General features: G+C 43.2%; 1 protein-coding gene across 2 annotated transcripts; it reads right to left on the reverse strand.

Annotated features, from left to right (window-relative positions):
* Nucleotides 1-4,222: 4,222 nt before the first annotated feature.
* On the reverse strand, nucleotides 4,223-25,715 carry LOC141117609 (uncharacterized). 2 transcript variants are annotated; one of them, XM_073610543.1, is made up of 7 exons: nucleotides 25,569-25,715; nucleotides 17,242-17,317; nucleotides 15,047-15,361; nucleotides 14,031-14,057; nucleotides 12,275-12,580; nucleotides 10,388-10,542; nucleotides 4,223-8,241 (listed from the first exon to the last, which is right to left on the reverse strand). In XM_073610543.1, the coding sequence occupies exons 2-7, from the start codon at nucleotides 17,282-17,284 to the stop codon at nucleotides 8,134-8,136; spliced, it is 954 nt and encodes a 317-aa protein (XP_073466644.1). In that variant the 5' UTR covers nucleotides 17,285-17,317; nucleotides 25,569-25,715; the 3' UTR covers nucleotides 4,223-8,133. The 2 variants fall into 2 exon arrangements, with proteins under 2 accessions (XP_073466644.1, XP_073466645.1); XM_073610544.1 differs by lacking the exon at nucleotides 25,569-25,715 and adding an exon at nucleotides 23,143-23,258.
* Nucleotides 25,716-26,981: the final 1,266 nt, after the last annotated feature.

Raw genomic sequence — 26,981 nt, forward strand, 5'->3', positions numbered from 1 at the left:
CCACGTGGGACCCAAGAGGAGAGCACTTGGTGCCTGTACAATGTGTTGAACTTTGTGCTTGTTAGGCCAAAGAGCTGGACTGGGCTGTGTCCTAGTGAGCTAAAAACCACATGCAAACTGTGGTGATCCTGAAAGCTTGTGTATAGGCTTATCTTGGGCTGAAGGATGTCTGCTACTGAACTGTGCTGAAAAAGAAAGCTGCCAGAGGACTTTGCTACCTACAGTAGAGATTGGGTAGAGTAAGGGACTGGCCACTCTGAGTACTGTTGTATTGTGCACAGAGGTGACTGCTGTTCCCTCTATTGGAGGAATGAGCATGAGGGACATGTGCACCTGCAGGGGAGACAGTCTACAGAGAGAAGACCACATGCTTCATGTGCTGCACTGTTGTTTCAGAGTATTCCAGTCATATCCTATGTTTCAGTGTTCCATTTATCCAAAGTGACACAAGTTCCAGATACCACTGCCTGCTGCAGAAAGCTGGCTCAAGGGTGAGGACCCTTTCATCAGCCACTGAGGGACTGCTCAGGACCAGAACCAGAGTCATCCTTGGTGAGAGGCCTCTAGCCACCGTCTTGTTTATCTGATTGAGCTTTCTAATGTAAGTGCCCCATTGCTGGCAAACGCTCTACATCAGTGGTGGTAAACTTTTTTGATATGGGGGGCCTCAAGTGCGGCCCCCGATATCACCGAAGGGCCACACATAGGTTTAAGTGAATATTCCACCTCAGAGACAGCAGACACACAACAGGATATAGTCAAAGGCTATGGGCATGATTCAGGAGATGGTCAAAGACTGTGGGCATAATACAGGAGGTGTTTAGAAACTACAGACACAGTACAGGAGATGTTCAGAGACTGCTGGCATTACACAGTTACAAACTGCAGACATCATACAGGAGATGGGCAGAGACTGCAGATATGATACAGGAGATGGTTAGAGACTGTTGACATGATATAGGAGTTGGAGACTGGGGATATGTTTAAGAGAGTCATAGACTGGAAACATGTTGCACGAGACTGCTAGAATTCACTGCTATAACAGGGCAATAGAGAAACACAGATTAGTGCCTGGAGGGCCCCCCATGAGGGCCACACAAAAAGTACCAATGGGACACATGATGGGCACCAGGGCTCTACATTGTTCCACAGGCCAGTGGTTAGACAGGGCATCTCCGTAGTGAGTAGGCTGTATTGCTATTGAAAAAGTATTTTGCACTGCTGTACTATGTTGGGATTGTTGTTTATATGCATTACATGCCAGTAGTGCGCTCATGCTCGCCTAGTGCACATTTTTACACTGTTTACTTTCCAGGAGGTCATGGGGAACAATCAGTGACAGCCTGATTGTGCTGCTTAACGAGGTACCTTCTCCGCTTTGATATTGGAAATTGTTGTCTAACTAACCCATTCCTTTTTTTTTGCCTTTGAATAAAGCCTATTTAAACTGTGTTATTTGTGATGCTGTTCTCAGGTCCAGGTAAGGGTTGGTCATCACAGGTGCAGGGTATAAGGGGCTACTTCGGCTACTTTGGGGACGGGTGCTCTGCACATATATGTTGTGTTAAAGCCTAAGTACATGCTGCCACATATATGTGTGATGCTGGAGGAAATGGGATAAATATGGTGGCTGCATTTGTTTTCATTGTATTAGGCAAGGTATATTTTCAAGTACAGAAAAAATTATTTTTATCCTGTCTCAGATCCAGTGCGCCATGAGCTAATATCTTAAACATTGTAATAAGCTTTCCCAGCAATCTTCTGTGGCTGTAATCCTCAGACATGAAATGTAGCACCCTCTAGTGTAGAGTGCTAGCTGTAAATAGTTAGTGTTTAGAGTAGGTAAATTTTAGTCTGGCTGAGAGCCAGGCTGGGTTGAATCTGGGTCAGGGTGAGTGACTCAGGGAGGCTGCATGACTCATCAGGCAGCATCTCTGATATCTCCCCCTACTTGCTGCAACCTTGGAGCAGCTTCCACAAGAATAGGAGGGAGTTTAGGAGGAGCTGCCTGGATTATTGAAGAGGGCCCTAGCCAATCCCCAGCAAGTGGGCTGGCAGGGGGTGGGCACCTTTTAAATACCTTGGGTCATGCCAGCAAGGGGCAGTCGGGTGAAAGATGGAGAAGTAGCGCTGAAGAGGGTGTCGGAAGCCCTTGAGGGTGCCCCCTAGTCTGGGGGGGGTGATCTCGGGCCAAGGCTCAAGTGCTGGAGGGATCCTCTACAACACATGGAGATGTCCTGTCCTAGATGCGTGGGAGCAAGTGTGAGACCAGCAGGAGAGAGTCAGCACATCCAGGAGTTCTCCAGGAGAAGTGCAGTCTGGGAGGACTGTGGTGAAGTAGCCAGGAGGGCTAGTGAGAGGGGCAGCTGTAGGCAGGCTGCTTGGCAGTGCCTGAAGAAGTGGTGCTGGGATCAGTAGCCACAGGGATGTAAGCTGGACATTGTATTTTGCTACACAGCCCAAGGGGCCCGGGGTCCCTGCCTGTAAAGGGCTTTTGCTTCAAGATCTGCCTGTTGCCATTTTGTCAGATTAACAATCAGTATGCCAGCCAGGACTTCTGCAAGCAAGTGTGCTGGAGGAAGCAGTGGAGTGTATATAGACTGTATATAGCAAAGTTGTCCCTGAAGAGTTGTTCTAAGTCAATAATATCCCTATTCCCTATCCAAGTTTTATCCTCTCAATAAAAATAGAAAAACAAGCCCTGGACTATTCCATGACTCTGGGGGTCCTGTGGAGATTCAGTGTGCCTGGCTGTGTACGGTGGGGGATCCCTATTCATCAAAAGGTGGGGTGTGCTACAGAATACGAACAAAGCATATCCCTCTATAGTGTGTACTTGTCTCAATTAGTAGCACTAAGTGTGATTTCTGTTTGCTGCCCCCTTCCTCTGCTATCAGCATGAGTCACTTCTGACAAGTTTTCCTGACACCAAGAGATAAATGGTGACAGGGGAGGGATCCCTTCTTTCCAATCAGCTCTCAGAGTTCTCACTGAGCTCTACAGAGTGTAACTTTAGCTCTCTGCCCCCCTTTTTTTTCTCACAGCTCAGACAGGCTGTAAAATTTCTAGACTTTGAAAGGCTGTAGAGAAGAGAATACTGCAAATAAACAGGTACAACTTATGTAGGAGGATCTCTGTGTATCCCCCGATGCCAGTCACCTCACTGGGTATATGTAAGGGTTTACAACCACTTTAAGTAATGGAGATGAGAAGCGGAGGTGTCTGTAGTCCTGGTATACTTCCTGTCTTAGAGTGCCAATGCTACTCCTGCACAGATACATTGCAGTAAGCAAGTGTTGTCACCATAGGACCTTATAACCTGGTTTATCCCCTTACCACACCTTCCTGGCATCCCTTTAACTGGTATGATGCCTGAGGGGCAGGAAAGACTGTCCAATGATGTGACCATTGTGATTGGCTGTCACAGTGGTCACATGTCCCACCAGCTCTTGATCATTACTACAAACTCGGAGCTGTCTTTGACAGCACAGTCAGTATATTGGGAGAGCACAGTAAGCATGCACTCAGCACAGAAACCTTAGTCGCCCATGGATTGAAGCACATGCGCAGGCCGTGGGCCTTAGGACCCACCCTCTTTGCTGCGGAACATATGCATTACATGGGCAGCAAGAGGTTACTAAGCAAACTGGTGTGCCCCTTACCTAACAGATGCTTTGTGCTCACTTCATGTACTGGGCAGGTACTAAAAAGGTATGGATGTACTTTTGCATTGCTTCAAACCCAGACAAAAAAGAAACAGGGTGCCGCTCCAGGCTCCTGTCAGTCCAAGTGCGGTGAACTGCCATTGGGGAGTGCAGGCTAGGAAGGAGCTAGTCTCAGCTCAATGTATGCAAACAGAGAAAAAAGGATCATTCCAGGTGCCGCACATCCAACAAAATCCATAGGTGGCGATGGTAAGAGTAGCCTCAGCTCTGACTTCATCCTAGCCAGGCCATGCCTCTCCGACGCATTTCACCCCACCCACTTTGCTTAGTTATGGAGGCTGACCTCCATGACTAAGCCCTGTGTGCAGTGCTGAAACACATCAGGAGCGTGACCTGGATGGAGTCCGGGCTGAGGCTACACTTACTATCTCTACCGTTGCGTTTTGTTGGATGTGTGGCACCTTGATCTATCGAATTGGCTTGTCAGGTTTGCCAAAACTATAATGAAAATATAGACATTAGATCATTAAACACCCACTACCTGTAACACACAGGGGTTGTATAAAATAAATATCTTTATTTGATGCCAAAATAATAATTGAAAATTCATTTTACAAGCAAGTTAAAAAATGTTATCTTACAATAATAATACAATATCCATTCCCAATACCAACCCTGTCTTCTTACCTAAATCACGGGGTGCTTCCAGGATGTAGCATTCTGTTTTCTTTAAATTTAGCATTGTTGTCTAATTCTACCCATACAACCATGCCAACCAGGCCAGGAATTTATTGCAAACATGGAATACATGTCCCATCTGCCACCGATGTAGTTTGGTGGCACTTCCTCTGGTCAGGTCTGTACAGTTATCACTGATCATGGTTGAAATGATCTGCAGACCTAGGTGAGTGTATTCTTTTTTTCATTTTCCAAAAAATGAACTATGTCTTTCAGGTATAATAATCATTTACATATACACAGTATAAATTAAAAAAATGTACAAATAATGTATTTCATTCCACAAAACCTATTCTTCTACTAATGGGCAAAAAACACCTAAAACAGAAAAAAAAACACTTTAAAAGAAATGCAGGTCATTCTGTATCAAAATGATCTTTTATACAGTTGTCATAGGGATGTGCCCAGGCATTCAAAGACCAATCTTCACCCTTTTTGTGCAAAATAAATTGAGTTAGGAGCTTTATAAAACGCAAATTCTCAATTTCAAATGTCCCATGAGGAGCAAATAATAAATGTCCCAAGTATATTTGTTTCTCCTCAAGACTAGATTCAGAGTTCAATGCTAAAAGTATTTGGCATAATATTTCCTGGTGTGTAATCAGATGTATATAAATTGATTATTCCAAATTATATAAAGAGAGTTTGGGCTGTGAGATCAGAGTGGACACCACATCCCAATTTTTATGAAGAATACATGAAAAAAGGAAAACTGCGGGACTTTAAAGGTGTCAGAAAAAAGAATAGTATTTTTTAATTATAAAAAATATGTTTTAATACTAACAAAAAAAACATCATAAAAAATCCCTTGTTGCATATCAAATTCATTTCAAAAACATATACAGACACTACATGTTTCGCTTCGAGTGAGCTTCTTCAGGAGATCCTAGAGTGCTGTGTGAAATGATTACTATAAGAAATAGTGAAAAAGACAACAACAGAATAGGGATTAATTACTTGAGAGCTTTTTCTGTAAATTACAATTGATTACAAATTGTCAAAATATAGGTGTACAAACTTACACTTGTTTTTATATTAAATATTATCAGAAAGGAATTTTTACAATCAAGGAATATTGTTGAAGCATAGATGGACCTACCGATTATGAAAGATTGCAAATAGGACGCCAGTATTCTGCTGGGAATATTCAGAAATTGAACGCCTTGGCGTCCTATTTGCAATCTTTCATGCTCGGTAGTTCCATCTATGCTTCAATAATATTCCTTGATTGTAAAAATTCCTTTTTGATAATATTTAATTGTAGGTTTGTACACCTATATTTTGACAATTTGTAATTAATTAATTAGTAATTAATCCCTATTCTGTTGTTGTCTTTTTCACTATTTCTTATAGTAATAATTTCACACAGCACTCTAGAACCTCCTGAAGAAGCTCACTCGAAGCGAAACATGTAGAGCGGTAGTGTCTGTATATGTATATGAAATTAATTTGATATGCAACAAGGGATTTTTTATGATAATGTTTTTATTGTTAATAATAAAACATTTTTTAAATTTTCTGACACCTTTAAAGTCCCGCAGTTTTCCTTTTTTCATGTATTCCAAATTATAGTTGGCAGATGTAAAAACATGGTCGTGTATGATCAAGTGGATGTGAGTCACGGTAGGCCTGACTGAGTCACAATAACTTGAATAATGTGCTAATAACCATTTCTCTTAATAACATGAGATGGACAGTTTGTCCTATTTTTAGGGCCAAAGATGTCCAAGATGTAAGAAACATAATGAAAAAGTTCTGTACAATATCACACAACAGTACATCACCCAACTCCAGTTCCTTAGAAGTTAGGTATTTCACATCTCGGTGCTAGGCTCCAAAAGTTCATCTTGAGTAGAGTGTAGAAGAGTTAAACATTTGGACCACATTTCTAATACTCTCTGCCTTTCTGTCCTGCTGAAGCCCACACCACCCATTCCTTGTATGGGAGTCACAGGGGCATCTTCTCAGTGGAGTCGCACGCAGAAATTAAACCTGCCAAAAATTTTAACTCTTTCTTACGCCATCCGACATGGCCACAGCTAATCAATATAAAAATAAGAGCACCACTCAAAGCTTCAATGTTTCCAATCTGGTGATTTCACATGGGTGCAGCTCCACAGGCGCCTGAATGGATAGACAACTAGAAGAAGGGCTCCTACTCCACATCATAGTCATCAGTAGGATTTGGAGCTTCTGGTTGCTGGCATTGTTGTTGCAGAAATAATGCTTCTTGTTGAGTAGTCTTCAGGGTTACCTTGGGAATGTCCCCCCAGATAATATATTGCATGTGGCTCATTTTATGTTGGAGCTTTTTCCAGGTACGACAAGAAGAGTTAGGGGAATATCAGTAGGATAATATGACTGAACCAGCAGCTACCATGGTGTTTCCTTACATTGATATTCTTTGAATGCCCCATTTTACATATCATTAGGGAGGGGGCCAAGATGATCAGTGAAGGAATTCTGTTAGTATTGATATTGTTATAGTTGATTCATATAGTGCAATCAATGTAGAAAGTGATAGAGATAGGAAAAGACGGTAGCACAGGTAGTACTATACATGCATGCTCTACTGACACAGTTATTTAGCAAAATATAGGAATAGCAAGGAAAAATAGGAGAGAGGACTCCTACTATGTGAGCTTACTGTCAGGGGACCAATACTTGCACAGCTAATGCTAATGCTACAGCACATAGATGAGCTTGGGCTAGTATCCAGCGTGCATTGACACGTTGGCGCATCTCTGCACTTGTCTGCTCGCATTGGTGCAATCTATTTAAAGGAGACCCTGGAGTGAGCTAATTGCTGGATGCTCTTCAGCTTCCCCTCGACCTATGTTCTTTGTTCCTGCTTTTGCTGACTGATCTCGGCTAGTTCCTGACCTTGCTCTGTGGATTTGGGATACTGACCTTGGTTTGCCTCTGACTACCCCCTGGTGCAGACCTTGGCATGCTACTGGACCTCGTTCTGCCTGCATCCCTGGTACTCACCTCAGCCTGCTACCTGACCACACTTCTACCTCACCGTGTATTACCCCGGCTAACCCTGACTACGTCTCTGTCCCTGGCAGACACCTGCTACCAAGCTACCAGAACCCGTGTTTTTTTTTTGTTGAACTCTGTACCTCTGTCACCACATTCAGGGGTGCTCGGACCAGAGCCACAAGGGAAGCCCTCTCATCAGCTAGGCCTCCAACCAAGGTATGTAAAACTTCTAATCTAGATAGACAAGAGGGTGATAAAGTTGAGGGGCAAATGTGCACCATATATGAGAGATATATGGAAATTGCTGTAGAGAGCTTTGTTGGTAGGTGTTTAAAGATTGAACCAAGCGTAAGGAACTAGCATTTTGAAGAGATAAAAACAAGAGGCAGATAAGTCCAGGCTGGACTTAAGTGGTACCAGTCTGGTAGAGTACTATGATAATCGAGCAGAAATATGAGGATCGTGTGAATTAGCATGCAAAGAGAAGACATTAGGTAGAATATTTTATAAGATGAAGACAACAGGAGGCAAAAAAGTCTATTTTGATGTCTAACCAGACATCAAAGCCTACCTGAAGTGTACCCCTTTTTGTCTGGATCATCACCAGAGACCTGTCCAGCATGGGTGACCCTACAGATAGCCTTGCTATCACTGGTAAAGCTCTCTGGTTCCTTTGACCACTCAAGCCCCCCACTGCATCAAAGTAGGAGCACCATCGGGAGGGTAGCTGAAGATTTTGGAAAATTCACACAGAAAGCAGCCTACTGTTTGGTAACTGAGTCTGACATTCTAAATGAGATGAGTCATGGTTCGTCCTGGTTTTATTGTATTCTTTTGGATCCAACATTTTACTCTACAACAGAAGAATAGAACATTATAAATATCATTGATTTGCAGATCAAAAACTTTTGTGGTTAGCATAAAGAAAAGTTCAGAAGGCACATGGTGATGAAGTAACAGTAGAGTTATTATTTTGTGCAGTATGCAATATTGGTATAAAAATAGCTGAAAGATGGATATTGTTACCAACAACAACAGGATTCACCCTATCATTCTTCCTACAGTACTGGAATTATGATATTTAGACATTGATTGTTTTTTTGGCAATTTTCTTTTGGAGACTTTTTGTTGTGAGGCTTATAATGCAAGAAACCCCTCCCTCATGGCAGAGTTCGATGTTCTAAAGTCATAAAAGTTACTAACACTGGATTCATTACAGGTGTGTGCATGATCACAAATCAGCAAGTTGATTTTTGAAAGGGCACTTAATTTGATTTTGCAAAAGAGATTCAAACAAAAAGCACCAGAAAACCTGTATTCTACAGAAATGTGTACTCATATCTTTAATTTCCCAAATGTTTAACAAAAGCCTTGGGCAGTTGAAGTTGGAGGTTAGCTAAAAAAAAACACAATTTTTTCTTTACAGCTTTAATTACAATACTTTCCTGTAATGAAGTATGTCCCACGATGTACAGGCTGCTGAATTCTGTAGAAATCTTCACTATAGGGATGCCCTGTCCTCTTCCTGCTGCTGGATTTCACTGCAGGGCTTCCCTGCCCTCTCCCTGCTGATGAACTTCCCTACATGGCTGTCCTGTCCTCTTCCTGCTGATGAACTTCTCTACAGGGCTGCCCCATCCCTTTCCTGCTGAAGAACTTCCCAGCAGGGCTTTCCTGTCCTCTTCCTGCTGATGAATTTCGCTTCAGGTATGCCCTGTTTTCTTCTTGCTACTGAACTTCCCTGCAGGGCTGCCCTGTCCTCTTCCTGCTGCAGAATTTCACTGCAGGACTGCCCTGTCCTCTTCCTGCTGCTGAAATTCCCTACAGGGTTGCCCTGTCCTCTTCCTGCTGCTGAATTTCACTGCAGAACTACCCTGTCCTTTTCCTGCTGCTTCATTTCATTGCAGGACTGCCCTGTCCTCTTCCTACTGCCTAATTTCACTGCAGGCCTGCCCTGTCCTCTTCCTGCTGATGAACTTTCCTGAAATGCTGCCCTGTTCTCTTGCTGCTGCTGAATTATCACTGCAGGGCTGCCCTGTTCTCTCCATGTTGATACACTTTCCTGAAGAGCTGTCCTGTCCTCTTGCTGCTGCTGAATTACAATACAAGCCTGCCCTGTCCTCTCCCTGCTGCTGAACCTCCCTGTAGGGCTGCCCTGTCCTCTCCCTATCGCTGAATTTCATTGCAGGGCTACCCTGTCCTCTTCCTGCTGCTAAATTTCATTGCAGGGCTGCCCTCTTCCTACTGCTGAATTTCTGGCGCTGAGGGGGTTAACAGCTTCAGGTGTCTGAGCTCAGCTGCATTAAAATGATCTCATGTTCATGTAATTGCTGATGTAACTGCTCATGTAATTGTGTCCCTCTCAATCTTATCTCCTCAATGGTCAACAAAGTCCTTGCTACATTAAAAAGACCAATGGGGTTGGTCTGGGGCATGGAAGGTCCAGGGCTAAACATGGGCATTCCTTTTAAAATTAAAAGTTTACCTGCCTATAGCTCTGGGTCTTCTAATGCAGTTTTCACCAAAGGGAGGACTCTAAGGTATACATGGCTTCATCATAAGACAAGCTTTGTAAGTCTAGATCAGCCATTCTCAACCAGGGTTCCATGGAACTCTAGGGGTTCCTTGGACTGTGGCTGAATGACTGCTCATTTGATGACGTCTACATAAATGTGGGGCCAGCACCACTTGGCAGAGCAAGCTGCATGACACCAATGACCTTTTTAGCTGTTTGGAGGTGGCCTTCTGACCACCACTGTAAGTAGGACATTCTTCCCACTGGCCACCAATGTTTTGGTTTTAGTAGGCGTTCCCCAAGACTTGAAAATTATTTCAAGTGCTCTAGTGGGGTAACAAGATTGAGGCTGATCTATATTTTTTATTATGGTTTGAGCTGTTGAAGGTAGATACTAAAAAAATGTAAGAAATGATTCTGCAATATATTAATACATTTTACCATATGAAATAAGTAAAGGGAATGGGGTTCTGGTTTAACTTACCTTTTTACTTTTATGTTGATAGATAAAATAGCCAATGATTATAATAAGGAATATGGTGACTATGCAAATACTGGTAAGAACAGGGAAAAATATTGTATTTTCTGAAGCAGACTCAGTTGATGTTCTCTTCTCAACAGAAGTTTCCAAATGTGGTTCTGTTACATAAATACAGTATATCCTCGAATTAATATTTTTGCCAAAACACATAATAGACATATACATATACATTACATCTCTAAGAAACTGCAGTTTAATTCAATACAGAAGATATGGATATTTTTACATAGTTACATTAATCCAGCTTGGACCAATGTAAGTATGCATCTACCATACCTATGTTATTCCCTGCGAAGCTTGAAATCAATTTTCATTAATTTTGAATCAATGTTTTTTGGCATTTGCAAAGGGTGGAGATAGAGAACTTTTTTCAAAATAAATCACTAAATATCAACTTTTTAAAACATATATATTTTTAATTTATGTTTTTTCTGGCATTTGCCAATGATGTAAATGGAAAGCTTTTACAGAATAAACCACTAAATATCAACATTTTAATATTTTTTTAATTCATTTTGAATCAGTGTTTTTGGCATTTGCCATGGGTGGAAATGGAGACCCTTTTCAGAATAAACCACTAAAGATCGCCTTTTTAAAAATAATTTTTTAATTCATTGTCAATCAACGTTTTTGGCTTTGGCCAATGGTGGAAATGGAAAACTTTTTTCAGAATAAGCCACTAAACATCAAGATTTTTAATATTTTTAATACATGTCAATGTTTTTTGGCATTTGCCTTCTTAAGTATTGGTGTAACTGTTGCATTTACTGTATATGGTTTTATTGTAATGACAAACTCTAAACTGCATCTTTGCCTAGCCAGTTGTAGAATGACTGGAGACATCGGCCATTATAGTTCATCCAACAACTTTAAAAGAATGGTCTAGTTTTACAGAGCAAAGCTTTTAGAGAGCTAATAAAGCCTATGTTTAGGTAAAAAAAACAAAAATCAGCACAAGGGTATTTACTTATATTTATTGAGAAGTGTCCCTTGTGCTGGTACCAGCTGTCCTAGTTGAAATCCAAAGTTCTCTGAGCTACCCCCCATTACCCTAGCAGGCGTAATCGTCTCATGCCACAGTGGTTAATAGGAGAGCTTGACCTGTTATAGGCACTCGTCAAGAGTGCCGACTATGTCTGCCTTTTCTGCCCCCTCCTCCAGTACTATATTCTGTACTATAGTCTCCATGAATGACAAGTGCCTATGAATGGGTCTATGAATGGAAGAGGTTGATCTTTCATTAATCCATCATCCATCATTCATTAATGAAAGCTATAGTACAGCTTCAATGAATGAAGGAGGGAAGGAAGGAGGGAATGGGGGCTTTATTGGCACTCTTGATGATATTAACCCTTGCAACACTGGAAGATTACAGCTGCTAGGGTGTCAGGGAGGGGGGAGTCAGAGGACTTCTGATTTCATTTAGGACAACCAAAACCACCACTTCTCATTGAAGGTGAATACTGCCCATTGTGCTAATTAAAAAAAAAACCTTCAAACGTAGGCTTTAATAATGTTTAGTAAATACATAAACTATACTAGTCACGTAGTTCACTCAATTCTTCAAAAGGTGGAACCACAGGTGAACATCACAATACATAGTTGGAAGACATATACTGTATATTTATTGCTTTATTTGGCAAATGGTTTGTAGTTTTGGCCAGATATTCGACTTTCCATTTTAGCGGTGCCGATATACTGTCCAATGAGAAGACCGGAGGCATGAAAGTGACATCGGAGGCTGAAGTGCTGGACCAGTAAAGTTACTTTATTAATGTGCAGCTTCATGTCACCCATCTGTACTCTACAGACTTCCCAAAAGAAACTCACCAAAAATGTTGACCTGGTACATTCGCTCCACTATTTTTCCTTTATTTGAAAGTATGCAGGCTCTGTACACTCCTTCATTTCTCTTCATTACGTTACTGAATATTAAGGAGCCATTTGGTGAGCTGGACAAGCTTCCTTCATACATTTTCTCTAGAATGCGAAAATTTCCATCAACTGTTGTTGCAGCCAAGTAAACCCATCTCTCCGTAAGCCAATCAATCTCTTCGATTTCACTCTTTTCAATTATACCATCTTCCAGTGGCAGGATGATGTTTTCTCCAACTGTAGCATTTACAAGTGTTGGACCTTCAAAAGAAGATTCATAATACACATTAGTTTATACAAGTATGTGCTTATTACCATTGAGATCAATAGCACAATAATTGGTCCCTCCACACATGCCAGGGTGCTAGGTGTAATCGTGGACTCTGACCTCTCCTCCAAATCCCACATCCAATCACTGGCTAAATTTTGCCATCCTAACCCCCTTACAACATTTCCAGAATTCGCCCCTTCTAAACTAATGGCACCACAAAACGACTCATTCACTCCCTGGTTATCTCTCACATTGACTACTACAACTTCCTTCTCACTGTCCTACCTCTAGACAGATTACCTCCACTTCAGTCTATTATAAATGCTGCTGCCGGACTCATACTCCTTACTTACTGATCCATGGCAGCTGCCCTACTGTGCCAATCCCTTCACTAGCTTCCACTAGCTCAACATAAAAAATTTACAATACTAACCACAAAGTACAAGGCCATTCACAACATCGCGCCCAGCTACACCACCAACATCATCTTGAGGTATTGCCCAAATTGTCCTCTCTGCTCCTTCCAAGACATCTTGCTTTCTAGCTCCCTTGTTACCTCCTCCCATGCTTACCTCCAGGACTTCTCCAGAACCTCTCCCATCTTCTGGAACGCTCTATCCCTGGATGTCTGGTTACTTCCTAACCTGTCCTACTTTAGGCAATCCTTGAAAACTCATTAATTCAGGGATGCCTACCCCACCTCCAACTAAAAACTGTTCTTTGGCTACCTCCATCAGATCATCCCCCGGAGCGAATACCTTTTTGTACCAACTTCCCCTCCCTTTAAATTGTAAGCTTAATGAGCAGGGCCCTCTTATGCCTCCTTTATTAAACTGTATTGTAATTCTACTGTCCACCTTTATATTGTAAAGTGCTCCATAAAATGTTGATGTTATATAAATAATAATTAAAATTTTCATCATGACGTCCTTCAAAGAGGACCCATCAGGATGGAAATATAGGGCTGCCAATGTTGGCTTGTGTTTCTGATTGGACGCTTGACAGAGTGACATCAGGCTTCTTTTAGTGCCGGGTGCTGGAGCTCCTTGTGCTTCCTGTATAGTTGGACACACTGTCCCATGTCTGATCAAATTTTCTATTTATATTTTTTTAACTTTAGATTCACACAACTTTCATCCAGGATTCACACATTTTTCCAATCAAATCCAATGATAAAAACTGCTTGAATCTTATCTGAAAATATTTATGAAAAGACCCTTTGATCTGTCATAGGACACTGGGTGTAGCACACAATGCAAGGAAGGCATGAACAAAGAATGAAGATGGAGAGCTAAGTGGGCCCCTGTGGAAAAGCGGACACTTGTGTACCTCCTACTCCACCCAACGGAACCCCATAGTGTGGATTATATAATATTTGCTCATTATCAAACTATACAGGAATCGGATAATTAAAAGTAAAAATATAAGACTCCTACATACCTGTATCATGTCGGATGTACTTATGAACTATGGAGGAAGAGAAAGAGCTTTTTAGAAATTTTTCAGCAAGGTTATTTTAGAGTAACAGATGTCCAATTTGTATTAAAGTTCATATCAGTAACCATGTCCCACATGCCAAAATCATACATAGATCACCAATCCATCAGTTGCTGTAAGTGGATTCACTAAGTCTTATGTGCCTACTGTGTCCATTTGGAGGTGTTCCCACCGTCCCTGTGCTGAGTTCCTGGGTCTGTACACCTGCTGGGCCCATTATGAGGAGTTCTCACCAACCCTGCACTGAGTTTCCAGGTTTGTATACCTGTTATGTCCATTATGAGGGGTTCCAACTGTCCCTGTACTAAGTTTCCAGGTCTGTACTCTTGCTGTGCCCAATATAAGGGGTTTCCACCTTCCCTGCACTGAGTTCCTGGGTCTGTATACCTGCTGTGCCCATTTTAGGGTTTCCCACCAGCCCTGTGCTGAATTCCTGGATCTGTACACCTGCTGTGTCCATTATAAGGGGTTCCCAGGGCTAGGATAGATTTCTCATCTCCTATCTTAAAGTGAAATTGTCAGAGTCCTCATCAGCATCCCCTCCCCTGCGTCAGAGTCCCCATCAGCACCCCTTTCATCCACAGAGCAGAAGCCAGAAGTACAGCAGGTCTGGACAAAGGAAGTGCTATCCTCTTGTGAAGTCTGAAGCAAATATGCCATTGGTTGCCAGGATGCTGGTGGTCCTGGGGCAGGGGTTGAGGGGTGAGAAATGGAGACCATTGGCGGTCTCTGCTGACCTGAATCCCCAATCTGTGCATGTTGAAGGTTTGCCCCTGCCAGGTTTTGGAGTAAGCCAGATGTGGCCCATGGACCATCATTTGGAGACCCCTTCTTTAATGTAAATTGCAGCCCCACTAATACATATGAACACTTGGGAGTAAAGAGAGATGCAGCCAAGATCAACAAACATTTCAGTTCAGAGTTGTTGGTCCAAAAAGAAAAAAACATTAACAACTCACTTTGAACAATGACACGATACTGTATTAAAGAGCGACTGTTATCAATTGCCATTATATCCACTGAATATTCATCTCCGTCTTCCCAACACAGAGCCTTTATAATCAGTGATCCACCATGAGCGCAGCTTAATCTTTCTCTGTAACTGGACTGCGGAATGTTTAGGGATCCGTTTCCAAAACTTGTGGCAATATGATCTTCTTTTTTTTTCCAAATATACTCTGTTTGATTTAGTAGGTGTTCAGGCAACAATAGACTGACCTCTTCCTCCTTGTGACCAACTATAATTGTTTTATCAAAACTTTCAGAGGTGACACCTAGACAAAAAACAGAAATGTGTGTTACTGGGGCTGATTTACTGAAGGTAAATAGGCTCTTCACTTTGAACGGAAATTTTCCCCAGGGGTTAGTGAATGCAGAGTAGGAGCCACCACGAGTGATCACCGGAGTGGAGTAATTGCTGGAGTGATCACTGGAGGTGGGGCGATTGTTGAAATGATCCCTGGAGTGGGGCAATTGTTGGTGTGAACACTGGAGGTGGGGCGATTGTTGAAATGATCACTGGAGTGGGGTGATTGTTGGTGTGATCAGTGGAGTGGGGTGATTGTTGGTGTGATCAGTGAAGTGGGGTGATTGTTGGTGTGATCACTGGAGTGGGGCAATTGTTGGTGTGATCACTGGAGTGGGGCAATTGTTGGTGTGATCACTGGAGTGGGGCCATTGTTGAAGTGATCACTGGAGTGGGGCTATTGTTGGAGTGATCACGAAAGTGAATGGAGAAGTGTGGTGGAAGGCATGAACGGGATCGCTGGGGTGCCAGCAGCTGGGACGATGTCACTGGAGCGGTGTGGTGAACTTTGAGAAGAAATGCTGGAGCAGCTGGAGGTGTGGGAGTACATGCAGGCTGCAGTGTGGGAGCTGTAGGGGGGAACCACTGTGAAAGACTACTAGGCACTGGGAGAAGAAGAGCGAGCAGAGAGGTACTGCGTAAACTGGGAGAACTGGGAGACTGGCTGAGGGTGATTGACTGAGTGTACTGCCAGGTACTTGTAGAACTGCTGTCACTCTGAGTACCAAGGGGCACTGTGAGTACTGAGGGGAACTGTCATAACAACTGAGGAGTACTGTGAGTAATTTGGGGCACTGTCATAAAAACAGAGGGACACTGTGAGTACTTAGGGGCGCTGCAAGTAATCAAGGGTCAAAGTGAGTGCTGAAGGGCAATGTGACTACTGAGGGGCACTGAAACTAACCAAGAGGCACTGTAAGTAGCAAGGGTCACTGTGAGTACTGAGGGGCATTGTGAGTAACCAAGCGGCAATGTGTAACTGAGGGACACTGTAAGTAACCAAGGGACACTGTGAGTAACCAAGGGGCACATGTGAATACTGAAGGGCACTGTGAGTAACTGAGGGGCACTGTGTGTAACCAAAAATCAGTGTAGAATTATGGGGCACCGCGAATATTGAAGGAAGCTGTGAGTACGGAGGGGCATTGTGTGTAACTGAGGGGCAATGTAAGTAAACCAAGGGGCGCTGTAAGTACTGACGGGCACTGTGATAAAAGCTGAGGAGCACTGTGAGTACCAAAGGGCACTGTGAGTAAGCTGAGGGGCACTGTGAGTAAGCTGAGGGGCACTGTGAGTACCGAGGGGCACTGTGAGTAAGCTGAGGGGGACTGTGAGTACCGAGGGGCACTGTGAGTAAGCTGAGGGGGACTGTGAGTACCGAGGGGCACTGTGAGTAAGCTGAGGGGGACTGTGAGTACCGAGGGGCACTGTGAGTAAGCTGAGGGGCACTGTGAGTACCGAGGGGCACTGTGAGTAAGCTGAGGGGCACTGTGAGTACTGAGGGGCACTGTGAGTACCGAAGGGGACTGTGAGTAAGCTGAATGGCACTGTGAGTATTGAGGGGCACTGTGAGTAAGCTGTGGGGCAATATGATTACTGAAGGGCACTGTGAGTACCGAAGGGGACTGTGAGTAAGATGAGGGGCACTGTGAGTACCAAGGGGCACTGTGAGTAAACAAAAAAAGTGGAAATCCCATTTAGTTGGTGGATAATGACCAGTAGAAGTTCCCTTCTTCCAGGTTCATTATAATACACCCAGCCCATACCTTGACACATAGAAGTAGTTCAATCCATCACCTCTTTGCCTGAGTTACAAGAACACATTGGAGGATATCACTTTAAACTTACCATGTGTAAGCAGTAAAATGACTGGTAATACAATAGAATCCATCTTGCTTTCAGTTAATTGGTTTCTTCCACGAAGCTAAAAGAGTAAAAAAACAAAATGTTAAAAGCACAGAAACTTCCTACTGTATCTGCCGTATAGTACATCCTTCCTCTTTGGTAGAGCGGATTTGTTGTTGTGACCTCACACTTATGATAAGGTCATGTTCTACCTCCAGGGCTGTTGCAGGTATACCAAGCTGCTAGATCACACCCCATATTATTGTATTGTGAAGATTGTGATACCTCACAAGGTAAGAGAACAGGACTGTCGGAGGAAGTAAGGGGTTTAAAGTAGACCTGGACTCAGTGAAGATGCTATGTTATAGGAACATCTAGAACAGTTATTTGCCCCCTGAAAAATATTAATTTTGTTTCGTAGTCCTCCTGGAAAATAGCAATGCACTTCCTGCACCTTGAGCTGAACAGCTGTATATCTGCAGTATGAGATCATCTAAGGCAATGCTCCCTCTGACTCTTGGTCTCACCAGATCTGGAGTGAGATTTGATGATGTCACTGTTATGGAACAATATCAGCCAAACAGCAATGTGCAATTTGGTGTTTACTGGATTATTGCAGGGTGAGTTGACAAGAAAGACATATGAAACAGTATGCAATCAGTAATGAACAGAGTCTATGGAACCAAATACAGTAACTAAGATGCAGAAGCAGTAGTTTCCACACTTGATCACTAGGTGGCAACAAAGTATAGCTGATTCCTAGGGATTTTAACTTGCAGAACAAACTACAATGTTATCATGCAATGCAGTTACTTGCAGCTTCCTGGGAAATTAGTATAATGCTTCTCTCACTAGGAGGCTGGTTGTAGACTATAGTCTATGTAGCTGACCGCAGGGATCCTCAGGGTATGGCTGGAACATTCTTTGGTCTGGAGGTTCAGGAGGCTGAAGGCAATGCCACCCCACTGGAAGGACAGTACTCTGAAATCAGCTAGCACACTGTCTGGGGCTTAGGCAGAAGGTACACACTCTTGTGTTCTTTGCCGATGGTCCACATGCTGGTCACAGATACTGTATATAAGACACAGTGCCAGTTACACCAATGTGCCAAGTCACTGCTGTCCCATGAGGTATGGTCTCTCTGAGCATTATAGGGGAGAAGCAGTGTGATTTTATATCTCCCGACATATCCATAGGTCCTGGGTTTTGTAAAAAATAGTAGCTTGCACCCAGTACTAAACAAGGTAGGTGAAGGGGGAATCCACTGCAGCAGTACTGCAACGCTCACTATTCTCCTCGCTGGAGAAGAAGCTGTACCTGAGGATCTCCAAGGCAAGGAACTTCCTGGTCCTGTTTCATCCATTCTGTGGATCTCGGCTTGCTCTACCTCTATCGTTACCCATCCAGTCATCAAATGATTCCAATATTGTGAGCTCACTGTTCTCCTCTCTGGAGAGGAAACTTTACCTGAGGACTTGCAATGTAAGGATCTCCTTTCTTCTGTTTCATCCATTCTGTGGATCTGTGCTTGCTCTACCTCTATCATTACCTCACCAGTCATCAGATGATGCCACTACTATGCTGCTTACTGTTCTTGCTGGAGAGGATGTTGTACCTGAGGACTTGTAGTGCAAGGATCTCCCCGCTTCTGCTTCATCCAGGCTGTGGATCTGTGCTTACCCTACCCCTATCATTACCCCACCATTTATCAGATGATGACACTACTGTACTGCTTACTGTTCTCCTCGCTGTACCTGAGGATCTGTAATGGAATAATCTCCCTGCTTCTGCTTCATTCTGCTCACTATTCTCCTTACTGGAGAAGAAGCTATGCCTGAGGATCTCCAATGCAAGGATCTCATTGTTTGTTTCATCAATTCTGTGGATCTGTGCTTGCTCTACCTCTGTCATTACCCCACCAGTCATCAGATGATGCCACTACTATGCTGCTCACTGTTCTCCTTGCTGGAGAGGATGTTGTACCTGAGAACTTGTAGTGCAAGATCTGCCCGTTTCTGCTTCTTCCATGCTGTGAATCTGTGCTTATCCTACCTCTATCATTACCCCACCAGTTATCAGATGTTGACACTATTTTGCTGCTCACTGTTCTCCTTGCTGGAGGGGAAGCTGTACCTGAGGACCTGCAGCATAAGGATCTCCTTGCTTCTGTTTCATCCATTATGTGGATCTGTGATTGCTCTACCTCTATCAATACCCCAACAGATGATGTCACTATTATGCTGCTCACTGTTCTCCTTGATTTAGGGGAAGCTGTACCTGAGGTCCTGCAGTGCAAGGATCTCCCTGCTCCTGTTTCATCCATTCTGTGGACCTGTGCTTGCCCAACCTCTATTATTACTCCACCAGTTATCAGATGATACCACTACTATGCTGTTCACTGTTCTCCACGCTGGAGGGGAAGTTGTACCTGAGGACCTGCACAGCAAGTATCTCCCTGCTCCTATTCCATCTATTCTGTAGATCTGTGCTTGTTCTACCTCTGTCATTACCCCACCAGTCATTAGATGATGCCACTACTGTGCTGCTCACTGTTCTCCTCACTGTACCTGAGGATCTGTAATGGAAGAATCTCCCTGCTTCATCATTCTGTGAATCTCTGCTTCCTCCACCTCCCTTGCTGCATCTTAATCATAATCCCACAGGACATTAGATCTCCAAAAAAAATACAAATTTCACTTTTTTAACCCTTTTGTTACATCTCAGCACTGCTGATCTCCTTCGGCCTCTTTGCAGCCACTTCCTGACTACATGCACTCCAGCGATGGCTGAATGGCGTTTCTCAGTGAAGCGTTTTCTGATGTGACAACAGTAGACCAGAAATGTTTGCAACTCCCTGAGTCTATTTGCATTTGTTAATTATTACTCAGGAGTCAACAACTCTAAAGATCAACCGGTTAGACAAGGTCTGTAAAAGACCGGCTTAGTCTTTACAAAATATTAAATCTTGCTTGGCAACACTCCCAAAAGAGTACAGAAATAAAACACAGAAAGTACATACAACGAAGCTCAAGTCTACCACTAGGAGGCTTAAATGTGTAATGGGGGACTCTAGCGTGAAAAGTGGACTCTGATGTAATGGGGGGCTCTCATGTGAAAGGTAGACTCTGTTGTGAAGGTGGAATTTCGATGAGAAGGGGGACTCTGACATGAAAGGTGCACTCTGACGTGAAGGGGAGACTCTGATGAGAACGGGGCTCTGATGTGAAAGTTAGACTCCAATGTGAAGAAGGGCTCTGATGTGATGGGAGCTCTGATGTAAAGAGGGGGGGGCTTAATGTGTAAGGGCGGCTCTAATGTGAAAGGGGGGCTCTGATGTGAAAGGTACACTCTGATGTTATGGGTGGTCTGATGTAAGGGGGAGGCTTTAATGTGTAAGGGGAGCTCTAAAGTGAAAAGTGGACTCTGATGTGAAGAGGGGACTCTGATGTTATGGGACGTTTGATGTAAGGGGGGAGGGCTTTGATGTGTAAGGGGGGCTCTAAAATTAAGGGTAGATTCTGAAGTGAAGGCGGGACTCTGATGTGAAGGGTGGACTCTGATGTGAAGGGTGGACTCTGATGTGAAGGTGAGACTCTGATGTGAAGGTGAGACTCTGATGTGAAGGTGAGACTCTAATGTGAAAGGCAGACTCTGATGTGAAAGGCAGACTATGACGTGAAGGGGGGACTCTGATGTGAAGGGGAAACTTCTGATGTGAAGGTGGGACTCTGATGTGAAAGGTAGACTCTGATGTAAAGGCGGGACTCTGATGTAAAGGTGGGACTCTGATGTGAAGGTGGGGCTCTGATGTGAAGGTGGGGCTCTGATGTGAAGGTGGGGCTCTGATGTGAAGGGTGGGCTCTGATGTGAAGGTGGGACTCTGATGTGAAGGTGAGACTGTGATGTGAAAAGCAGACTATGACGTGAAGGGGGGACTCTGATGTGAAGGGGAAACTTCCGATGTAAAGGTGGGATTCTGATGTGAAAGGTGGACTCTGATGTGAAAGGTGGACTCTGATGTAAAGGTGAGACTCTGATCTGAACAGGAGACTCTGATGTGAAGGGTGGACTCTAATGTAAAGGTGGGGCTCTGATCTGAATGGGAGACTCTGATGTTAAGGGTGGACTCTGATCTAAAGGTGGGATTCTCATGTGAAAGGTGAACTCTGATGTTATGGGAGGTCTGATGTAAGGGGGGTGGGCTTTAATGTGTAAGGGGGCTCTAAAGTGAAGGGTAGACTCTGATGTGATAGGTGGACTCCAATGTGAAGAAGGGCTCTGATGTGACTTGCACTCTGATGTAAAGGGGGGGGGGGCTTAATGTGTAAGGGTGGCTCTAATGTGAAAGGGGGACTCTGATGAAAAGGGGGGCTCTGATGTGAAAGGTACACTGTAATGTTATGGGAGGTTTGATATAAAGGGGTTGGGGCTTTGATGTGTAAGGGGGCTCTAAAATTCAGGGTAGACTCTGATGTGAAGGTGGGGCTCTGATGTGAAGTTGGGACTCTGATGTGAAGGTGAGACTCTGATGTGAAGTTGGGACTCTGATGTGAAGGTAGATTCTGATGTGAAGGTGGGACTCTGATGTGAAAGGTAAATTCTGATGTAAAGCGGGGACTCTGATGTGAAGGGTGGACTCTGGTGTGAAGGTGGGACTCTGATGTGAAAGGTAGATTCTGATGTGAAGGGGGGACCCTTATGTGAAGGGTGGACTCTGATGTAAAGGTGGGACTCCGATGTGAAAGGTAGACTCTGATGTGAAAGGTAGACTCTGATGTGAAGGGGGGACTCTGATGTGAAGGGGGGACTCTGATGTGAAGGGGGGACTCTGATGTTATGGGTGGTTTGATGTAAGGGGGGGTTGGGGCTTTCAAGTGTAAGGGGACTCTAAAATTCAGGGTAGACTCTGATGTGAAGGGGGGACTCTGATGTGAAAGGTAGATTCTGATGTGAAGGTGGGACTCTTATGTGAAGGGGGACTCTTTCTTATGTGAAAGATGGATTCTGATGTGAAGGGGGGACTCTGATGTGAAAGTGCGACTCTGATGTTAAGGGTGGACTCTGATGTTAACGGTGGACTCTGATGTGAAGGAGGGACTCTGATGTGAAGGTGGTACTCTGATGTGAAGGGGGACTCTGATGTGAACGTGGGATTCTGATGTGAAGGGGGGACTCTTATGTGAAGGGGAGCTCTGATGTAAGGGGGGGCTTTAATGTGTAAGAGGGGCTGTAAAGTGAAAAGTGGATTCTGATGATGTAAAGGGGGGACTCTGATGTGATGGGAGCTCTTATGTGGGGGGGGGGGGGCTTTAATGTGTAAGGGGGGACTCTGATATGAAGGTGGGGGACCCCTGCTCTTCCGAGCACTTCCAGGTCCCCATATTGCATTTTACAGAAAATTACAGATTGAAAAGGAAAGATCTTTTTTTTTTTATAACATTCAATTACAATATAACTTGTATAACAATTGCCTATTATATTATTATTTTTATTATTATTATCATGCTGTTTTTTTTTGGTATATTTTATTCATTTTTTTTTTCATTAAAGTGGAAAGTGAAAGTAATGAAAATGTTACTGCCGAAAAGCCCCATAGGAGAAATGTAAGCCTTGTTCTGGTCCATAGGGGGCGTACAGGAGTGAGTCTAGGTGGTGGAAACTGTCCGGGACGTGTAGAATGACTAATGCCTGTGGTCTGGCACAGCGCCCAAAGCTAGAAATGTTTTCCGAAGAACTGAAGACTAAAGTCTGAAGGAGACACTTACAGGGAAGTCAGTGTACGGTCCTGAGACAATACAACTGCTGTTAGAGCCATATACTTCATCGGAAAAGCCTTCTGTTTGGGTAATGGTCACATAGAGAATCTTAGTAGGGAATACGCGGATAGATTGGAACAAGTCTTACCTTCGTAAAATGATCAGACGGATCGTAGATTGTTTCACTTTTGTCCTACAAGCTACGTGTCGTATCTGCTCCAGGAAGTACGCATGTCCGCAATCCTCCCACTTCTTAACTACTTGATTCCCTGAGCTTTTTCTTCCTCTACCTCTCTTTAGTCACAGAGCAAGGGCACAAATTACCACAACCGCGACTTTTTCGCACATTTGCGATGTCTCAATTTTTAATTTTAATTTAAGATTTAAGATTAAAATTGTATTTTGAAAAAAAAAAATATTTTGTTTGCATTTAATGCCCGTTCTACTTAGTGAGTTTCAGATGGCAGAATACTCCCCCATGTATGTTGGCATGGATTAGCATCGGGAAGGAAATTATGGTAAGTATTTGATATAATTTTCTGTTGGTCTGGTGCCAACGTGGCAGCATAAATGTGGTAGTATACTGCCATGTTTTTGCCCCAGTGCCAGCAAAGGAAAATTAAGGTAAGTATTTGATAAATTTTCCTGGTTCCCTGGTACCAAGTTGACAACATACATGTGGTAGCTGTCATGGATTGGCGTCAGAAAAGGAAAATTACAGTAAGTATTTGGTACAATTTTTTGCTTTCCTGGAGCCAACTTGGCAACATACATGTGATGGTATGCTGCCATGATTTGACTCCAAGAAAGGAAAATTACAGTATTTGCTACAATTTTCCATCTTTCGAGCACCAACATGGCAATAGACATGTGGTAGCTATCATGGGTTGAATCCAGAAAGGGAAAATTACAGTAAGTATTTGCTACAATTTTTTGTTTCCCTGGTACCAACATGGGAACATTACACATGGTTGTATGCTGCCATGGGTTGACACCAAAAAAGGAAAATTACAGTAGTTTGTGCAATTTTTTTGATTTCTTGGCGTCAACATGGCAACATACATGTGATAGCTCATGGGTTGACACCAGAAAAGGAAAATTTTGGTAAGTATTTATTACAATTTTTTTGCTTTCCTGGAGCCAACAAGGCAACATACATGTGCTAGTACGCTGCCATGAATTGTTGCCAGGCAAGAAAAATTACAGTAAGGCTCGGTTCACATAGGGGCGACTTGTCAGGCGACCTAGTCGCCTGACAAGTCGCCTCCCGTTCTGTGCTACGGAACCGTTCTAATAGGAGCGACGCAAGTCGCTCCGACTTAGAAAAAGGTTCCTGTACTACTTTGGGGGCGACTTGCATAGACTTCTATGCAGAAGTCGTTTTGCAAGTCGCCTCGGAAGTCGTTTGCAGGTCGCCTCGCTGAGGCGACCTGCAAGTCGTGCCGCCCCTGTGTGAACCGGCACTTAGTATTTGAAACAATATTCTGGGACCACTTTAAACTGTGTAGGGGGTTCTTTACTGGTAGAGCGGTAAGGGCGTGGATCTCCCTTCCACAATTGGTGGTGTCAGTGATAAGTTTTGTGAATTTCAAAAAAACTTTTAGATGGGCATCTTAACAAACTCGAAATACAGGCATATGGAAAATGGTGGAGACGTAAATGCACAGACATAAAACACAGGCCCATTGCAAAGCGCCTGTTCTGCTGCGATATGCGTATGTCAATGCACAAGCATGGTCGTAAGGCCGGTATTCTGCCGAGATAGGTCCCCCCCGGCGGATAATGACCCCCCTGTACTGCGCAGGCGCAGCGTTTGCGCGTTAGGAACCACAACGGAGCCGCCGAAAATAGCCGAAGCTGAACACCAGTGAGTCAGCTGTACACGGCGCCTGCGTTCTAACACTGTTGTATGACAGCACTTAGTAACAGGGCCCCTCGCCATGCTTCGGGCACGGCCTGGCTTCGCTCGGCATATTTATATTGTATCTCTATGTCCACTTGGATGTTGGGGCTTGAACCTGGACTCAGGGCAGAATGTAGTGCGCAGGCGCTGTGTAGAGCTGATGACCAGCTGTTCATCTTCGGAGACTTTCGGCGGCTCCGTAGTCGTTTGTACTGCGCCTGCGCAGTACAGGGGGGTCATTATCCACCGGGGGATCTTTTTCGGCAAGACACCGGCTTCCTTTGCCGTTCACTGGCATATTACTCCTTCTATTAGCTTTCTGCTTACATTTGACTTAGAACAGAAATTTGCACCCTTGTGGCTCTTCTTCGGATGACTCCTATGTAAAGGATTTTTTGGCGCGATGCTAAATCACATACAGATGCATTGTTGTTTTAAAATGAAAAAATCCTTTATTATATATAAAGCGCCAGTCTTCAAAAAAAATAAATAAAAATGCTGGTTAACGCAGTTTTAACAGAAAACAACTCGGACAATTTAGGTCTGAGTACACAGAAGATACAGCTGGAGTCTCAGAGACTCTACGACTGCTGTTAGAGCTTTGGGTTTCCCCGGCAAAGATTTCCGTTTATGATCTAGTCAGTAGTGAGTAAAATTCAACAAATTCTTACCTCTGTGACACGTTCAGATGAATCTCACAATGTTTCACTTCCTTTCAACAGTCTCTTGTATATCTCTCACACACCCATTACCAGGAAATCACTTGATTACTGCACTCTGCTCTCCGAGAGGGACGTGTGCAAAGCTGGATCATCCGATCAGAGCCAAACTCAGAGCTCATTTTACAACAGCAGATGAGATGCACTCAAATGTTTTTTTTTAAATGCAGGAGGAATGCATATGCAACAATTTTTTTTTACGTATTTCAATAAACCTAGTTTATACCATTTGCAGCGCCTTTATGTGTGTAAAAAAAAAAAGTACACCTTGCTGCATTGTGTGATAGCACCAGAACGATCAAATAGACAAACAATTTAATAACATCACATCCAATCAACTTGGGTAGGGTTGGGAGGTTTTGGGGTTCCCACTTGACTTCAGAAAAGCTTCAGGGACATTCTTCCTATATACAGTCTCTATATACAGTCTCTATATACAGTCTCTATATACAGCCTCTATATACAGTCTCTATGTACAGTCTCTATGTACAGTCTCTATATACAGTCTCTATGTATAGTCTCTATATACAGTCTCTATATACAGTCTCTATGTATAGTCTCCATATACAGTCTCTATGTATAGTCTCTATATACAGTCTCTATATACAGTCTCTATGTATAGTCTCTATATACAGTCTCTATGTATAGTCTCTATGTACAGTCTCTATATACAGTCTCTATATACAGTCTCTATGTATAGTCTCCATATACAGTCTCTATATACAGTCTCTATGTATAGTCTCCATATACAGTCTCTATGTATAGTCTCTATATACAGTCTCTATATACAGTCTCTATGTATAGTCTCTATATACAGTCTCTATGTATAGTCTCTATATACAGTCTCTATGTATAGTCTCTATGTACAGTCTCTATATACAGTCTCTATATACAGTCTCTATGTATAGTCTCTATATACAGTCTCTATATACAGTCTCTATGTATAGTCTCCATATACAGTCTCTATATACAGTCTCTATGTATAGTCTCTATATACAGTCTCTATATACAGTCTCTATGTACAGTCTCTATATACAGTCTCCATATACAGTCTCTATATACAGTCTCTATGTATAGTCTCTATATACAGTCTCTATATACAGTCTCTATGTATAGTCTCCATATACAGTCTCTATGTATAGTCTCCATATACAGTCTCTATATACAGTCTCTATGTATAGTCTCTATATACAGTCTCTATATACAGTCTCTATGTATAGTCTCTATATACAGTCTCTATATACAGTCTCTATGTATAGTCTCCATATACAGTCTCTATGTATAGTCTCTATATACAGTCTCTATATACAGTCTCTATGTATAGTCTCTATATACAGTCTCTATGTATAGTCTCTATATACAGTC

The sequence above is a fragment of the Aquarana catesbeiana genome, linkage group LG13 (assembly GCF_042186555.1).
Source record: "Aquarana catesbeiana isolate 2022-GZ linkage group LG13, ASM4218655v1, whole genome shotgun sequence".
In the NCBI taxonomy this organism is placed as follows: Eukaryota; Metazoa; Chordata; class Amphibia; order Anura; family Ranidae; genus Aquarana; species Aquarana catesbeiana.

Excerpts from the sequence above, each read along its gene's own strand:
- LOC141117609 (XM_073610543.1), bottom strand. The coding sequence starts at position 17,284 with ATGGATTCTATTGTATTACCAGTCATTTTACTGCTTACACATG. Across the intron at positions 15,362-17,241 it reads CATTTTACTGCTTACACATG|GTGTCACCTCTGAAAGTTTT; the intron begins GTAAGTTTAAAG and ends TTTTTTGTCTAG. Across the intron at positions 10,543-12,274 it reads GTACCAGGTCAACATTTTTG|AACCACATTTGGAAACTTCT; the intron begins GTGAGTTTCTTT and ends TTTATGTAACAG.